Source organism: Plasmodium knowlesi (genome assembly GCF_000006355.2).
Source record: "Plasmodium knowlesi strain H genome assembly, chromosome: 9".
NCBI classification, from domain to species: Eukaryota; Apicomplexa; class Aconoidasida; order Haemosporida; family Plasmodiidae; genus Plasmodium; species Plasmodium knowlesi.
The window spans coordinates 1-5,647 of record NC_011910.2 but is presented as its reverse complement, the minus strand read 5'-3'; the positions used below and the strand labels follow the sequence as shown (position 1 = coordinate 5,647).

Sequence of the window (5,647 nt, the reverse complement as noted above, 5' to 3'; positions counted from 1 at the left end):
CTTTTCCTTTTCCTTTTCCTTTTCCTTTTCCTTTTCCTTTTCCTTTTCCTTTTCCTTTTCCTTTTCCTTTTCCTTTTCCTTTTCCTTTTCCTTTCCCTTTTCCTTCCTCCCTTTCCCTTTCCCTTTCCCTTTCCCTTTCCCTTTCCCTTTCCCTTTCCCTTTCCCTTTCCCTTTCCCTTTCCCTTTCCCTTTCCCTTTCCCTTTCCCTTTCCCTTTCCCTTTCCCTTTCCCTTTCCCTTTCCCTTTCCCTTTCCCTTTCCCTTTCCCTTTCCCTTTCCCTTTCCCTTTCCCTTTCCCTTTCCCTTTCCCTTTCCCTTTCCCTTTCCCTTTCCCTTTCCCTTTCCCTTTCCCTTTCCCTCTCCCTCTTCCTTTTCCTTCATTCCCCTTCCTTCATTCCCTTTCCTATTCCTTCTATTGCACACATACATGAATCATGAAATAATGTAATACAGTAGTATATTAATATTTCAATGATGCATTAATAGTGTACTAATAATGGTATACTTACCTACTCTTTCCTCAGATTCTTTCTTCAGATTGTCCACTATTGCCTTCGTTAAATCCACGGGGTCCATGCTGCCACCAGTACCTGCATTCACTATTGCTGTCTCAAAAGCTTTCGTTAATTTTTCCTCTGTGACTGTGTACTTATCGCCGGGATCTGCTAGTATATCTTCTATAGACACAGCACTAGTGCTGCCAGGAGGAGTGGTGTCCAGTTTCATGAAGTCCGTCATTCTACTTGCATTAGCCTTCAAATGTTGCTTCGACTCCTGCTCTCGTCTCTCCCTCGAACATTTCGGCGGCCAATTCTTCCATGCTTTCATGAGCCTCCACGGTGCATCCTTCCAGTTTGATGCGCGCAAGGCGTCCTCCGTCGTTCGTTCCCACTCCTTAATTGTACCAGCCAGGATGGATTTACCGAGCATTAAGTGGGTGCCGGTAATTCCTGCACATGCATCCGGCTGTGCCCCCTTACTTTCGTGTGTGCCCTTTAACTTATCTTCCACTTCAGTTGATATTTGCTGCATGATTTCCCCCAAATAGCAATGATCCCCATAAATTGTAGAAAGGGCAACCGCGCCAACAATACAACGTGCATAAGCTTGAGCAGGGGTAAGAGGCGTAATGTCGGCTTGACCATCTGCCTGGTGCAAGTACGTACCCCCCTTAGTCTCCACACCACTCATGAAATACCTTATTTCAGCAACTGCCTTGCACACCTCCTTCACACCCCCCACCACCAGTCCGTTGCTCGCTGGCCACGTCCCTGTTATGTCCCCGCAGAAGTTCTTTATTTCATTGGACTCATTTTTCCTCGTTACCCAGTTTTGCAATTCCCCCCACGTTCCCACTAAATCATCCTTCATTTTTTTCTACAGAGCGATGAAAAAGAAAGGAAAGGAGAAGGTGTACATATATATATATATATATATACATATGGACGTATATACATACATATGCATGTGCGCACATACATATGTGCTGATTTAGGTGCCCCCCTATATATACGCTTACCCTAATGGTTTCACCCGAAATGGGTTCCCCCTTTTGCGCCCCCGTGGCTGCATTTATCCGCTCCTGCAGCCATGCTTCAAACAATCCACTCCCCCCTCCTGGTTTCGACATTCTTGTGTGTCTTCGTCGTCCAAAAATAAAATATATATATATATTATATATTATATATTATATATATATAGAGTTAAGAGAAAGGAAAAAAAAAAAAAAAAAAAAAAAAAAGAAGAACAAAGAAGGAAAAGAATATTTTTTTCCCTTTCTTCTTCTTTTTTCCTTCTTTCCTTCTTTATTCCTTCCTTCCCTTCTTCTTTCTTTTCTCTTCCTCTTATACTCTTCCTTCTTTTCTTTCTTCCTTTCTTCTTTTCCTTCCTTTCTTTTTCTTCCTCTTTTACTCTTCCTTCTTTAAAACTTCCTTCTTTACTTCCTTTCTTCTTTTCCTTCTTTAAATCTTCCTTCTTCTTCCTTCTTCTCTTCCTTAAGAAACCTTCCTTTTTTTCTCCCTTAAACCTTCTTTCCTTCTCATTCAATCTTCCTTCTTCTTCCTTATCTTCCCTTTAGATATTCTTTCTTTCCTCACTTAAACTTTCCTTTTTCTTTCTTTTCCCTCTTTAAATCTTCCTTCTTTTCTTCCTCCTTTACTCTTCCTTCTTCTTCCTTATCCCTCCTTAAAACATTCCTTCTTCCCTTCCTTAAATCTTCTATCTCTGTTCATTCAATCTTCCTCCTCCTTTCCTACTCCAAAACACCTTCCCTTTCTTCCTACTTTCCTTTCTTCTTTTCTTCCCTCTTCTTCCTTCTTTTTTTCTTTCCTTTTCTTCCTTAAAGGCTTCTTTTTTCTTTTATTCTTCTCTTCTTCTCTTCCTCCTTTTCTTCATTTACTTCCTCCTTTTCTTCTTTCATTTCCTCTTTTCTTCTTTTTTTTTCTTCTTCTATTTCTTCTTCTATTTCTTCTCCTCCTCTCTTTCTTTTGAACCCTTTTTTTCTTTCCTTCTTTACTCTTCCTTCATTAAACCTTCTTTTATTCCTTCCTTTTTCTTCCTTCCTTTTTCTTCCTTCCTTTTTCTTCCTTCCTTTTTTCTTCCTTCCTTAAACCTTCCTTCTTTACCCTTCCTTCCTTAAACCTTCTTTACTCTTCCTTCTTTACTCTTCCTTCTTTACTCTTCCTTCTTTACTCTTCCTTCATTACTCTTCCTTCCTTAAACCATTCTTTTTCTTCCTTCCTTAAACCTTCCTTTTTTCTTCCTTCATTACTCTTCCTTCCTTAATCCATTCTTTTTCTTCCTTCATTACTCTTCCTTCCTTAAACCATTCTTTTTCTTCCTTCATTACTCTTCCTTAAACCATTCTTTTTCTTCCTTCTTTTACTCTTCCTTTCTTTACTCTTCCTTCCTTAAATCTTCCTTCTTTACTCTTCCGTTATTACTCTTCCTTCCTTAAACCATTCTTTTTCTTCCTTCCCTGAACCTTCTTTTTCTTCCTTCCCTGAACCTTCTTTTTCTTCCTTCCCTGAACCTTCTTTTTCTTCTTTCTTTACTCTTCCTTCCTTACTCTTCCTTCCTTAAATCATTCTTTTTCTTCCTTCTTTACTCTTCCTTCCTTAAACCTTCCTTCTTTTACTCTTCCTTCCTCAAAACTTCCTTCTTTACTCTTCCTTTTTTTTTTACTCTTCCTTCCTTAAACCTTCCTTTTTTACTCTTCTTTTCTTCCTTCCTTTATTCATTCTTCCTTTCCTTTCCTCATTCTTCCTTTCTTTACTCATCCTTCCTTTACTCTTCTTTTCATAAACCATTCTTTCTCTTCCTTCCTTAAACCATTCTTTTTTCTTCCTTCCTTAAACCACTTTTTTTCTTCCTTCTTTAAACTTTCCTTCCTTAAACCTTCATTACTCTTCTTTCTTTAAACCACTCTTCTTTTTCCTTCTTTACTTTTCCTTCTTTACTTTTCCTTCCTTAAACCACTCTTTTTCTTTCTTCCTTAAACCTTCCTTTTTTCTTCCTTCCATAAACCTTCTTTTTTTCTTCCTTTCTTTATTCTTCCTTCTTTATTCTTCCTTCATTTATTCTTCCTTCCTTAAACCTTCCTTCTTCTTTCTTCCTTCCTTAAACCATTCTTTCTCTTCCTTCCTTAAACCACTCTTTTTCTTCCTTCCTTAAATCTTCCTTCCTTTACTCTTCCTTTCTTTACTCTTCCTTAATTACTCTTCCTTCTTTTCTTCCTTTCCTACATTCTTTTTCTTCTTCCTCCAAAATCATCCCCTTCCTTCTTTTCTTCATGCCTTCTTTATTCTTCCTTCCTTAAACCATTCTTTTCCTTTTCCTTCTTTACTCATCCTTCCTTCATTCCTTCCTTAAACTTTCCTTACTCTTCCTTTCTTTACTCTTCCTTCCTTAAACCTTCCTTTTTCTTCCTTCACCACGTTCCTTCTCCTCATTCCTTCCCTGCTCATTCCTTCACCTCATTCCTTCACCTCATTCCTTCACCTCATTCCTTCCCTGCTCATTCCTTATCCACATTCCTTCCCTGCTCATTCCTTATCCACATTCCTTCTCCTCATTCCTTCCCTGCTCATTCCTTATTCCTCATTCCTTATTCCTCATTCCTTATCCACATTCCTTATCCACATTCCTTCTCCTCATTCTTTCCTTGCTCATTCCTTAACCTCATTCTTTATTCCTCATTCCTTATTCCTCATTCCTTCTCCTCATTTGCTTATCCACATCCCTTCTGCTCATTCGTTCATTCCTTCATTCCTTCATTCCTTCATTCCGTCATTCATTCTCCGCATCCCTTATCCACATCCCTTCTCTTCATTCGTTACCCTCATTCCTTCCTTCCTTAAAGACTTTTCTATTCTTCCCTTAAAGACATTTCTATTCCTTCCTTAAACCACTCTTCTTTTTCTGCCTCCTTTCCTAAAAGACAATTTTTCTCCTTTTCCTTTTCCTTCTATGCTCTGCTTCGAATCTTCTACATTTTTCTCCTTCTTCCTCAAACAAAGTTGATGTACATTTGCGGGTTCCGGGTTTTTGGGTTCCGGGTTTTTGGGTTCCGGGTTTTTGGGTTCCGGGTTTTTGGGTTCCGGGTTTTTGGGTTCCGGGTTTTTGGGTTCCGGGTTTTTGGGTTCCGGGTTTTTGGGTTCCGGGTTTTTGGGGGTTCCGGGTTTTTGGGGGTTCCGGGTTTTTGGGTTCCGGGTTTCTTGGGTTCCGGGTTTTTTGGGTTCGGGGTTTTTGGGTTCCGGGTTCTTGGGTTCCGGGTTTTTGGGTTCCGGGTTTTTGGGTTCCGGGTTTAGGGTTCAGGGTTTAGGGTTCAGGGTTCAGGGTTCAGGGTTTAGGGTTCAGGGTTTAGGGTTTAGGGTTCAGGGTTTAGGTTTAGGGTTCAGGTTTTCAGGGTTTAGGGTTTAGGGTTTCAGGGTTTAGGTTTAGGGTTCAGGTTTTCAGGGTTTAGGGTTTAGGGTTTCAGGGTTTAGGGTTCAGGGTTCAGGGTTCAGGGTTTAGGGTTTAGGTTTCAGGGTTTAGGGTTTAGGGTTTAGGGTTTAGGGTTTAGGGTTTAGGGTTCAGGGTTTAGGGTTCAGGGTTCAGGTTTTAGGGTTTAGGGTTCAGGGTTTAGGGTTTAGGGTTCAGGGTTTAGGGTTCAGGGTTTAGGGTTTAGGGTTTAGGGTTTAGGGTTCAGGGTTTAGGTTTAGGGTTCAGGGTTTAGGGTTCAGGGTTTAGGGTTCAGGGTTTAGGGTTTAGGGTTTGGTTTAGGGTTCAGGGTTTAGGGTTCAGGGTTTAGGGTTTAGGGTTCAGGGTTTAGGGTTCAGGGTTCAGGGTTCAGGGTTTAGGGTTTAGGGTTCAGGGTTTAGGGTTCAGGGTTCAGGGTTTAGGGTTCAGGGTTCAGGGTTTAGGGTTCATGGGTTCAGGGTTTAGGGTTCAGGGTTTAGGGTTCAGGGTTCAGGGTTTAGGGTTTAGGTTTAGGGTTTAGGGTTCAGGGTTTAGGTTTAGGGTTTAGGGTTTAGGTTTAGGGTTCAGGGTTTAGGGTTTAGGGTTCAGGGTTTAGGGTTTAGGGTTCAGGGTTTAGGGTTCAGGGTTCAGGGTTCAGGGTTCAGGGTTTAGGGTTTAGGGTTCAGGGTTTAGGGTTTAGGGTTTAGGGT

General features: G+C 40.8%; 1 protein-coding gene across 1 annotated transcript in view; it reads right to left on the bottom strand.

Moving 5' to 3' along the window:
- PKNH_0900100 (SICAvar, type I) overlaps positions 1-1,629 on the bottom strand; it is a gene marked incomplete at both ends in the record, with an annotated part of 19,177 nt that extends 17,548 nt beyond the window's left edge. The window contains 2 exons of the mRNA XM_039114032.1: positions 509-1,376; positions 1,519-1,629. Coding sequence (XP_038969662.1) covers positions 509-1,376; positions 1,519-1,629 — 979 coding nt within the window. The remainder of the gene's footprint in view (positions 1-508; positions 1,377-1,518) is intronic.
- Between the last annotated feature and the right edge of the window lie 4,018 nt (positions 1,630-5,647).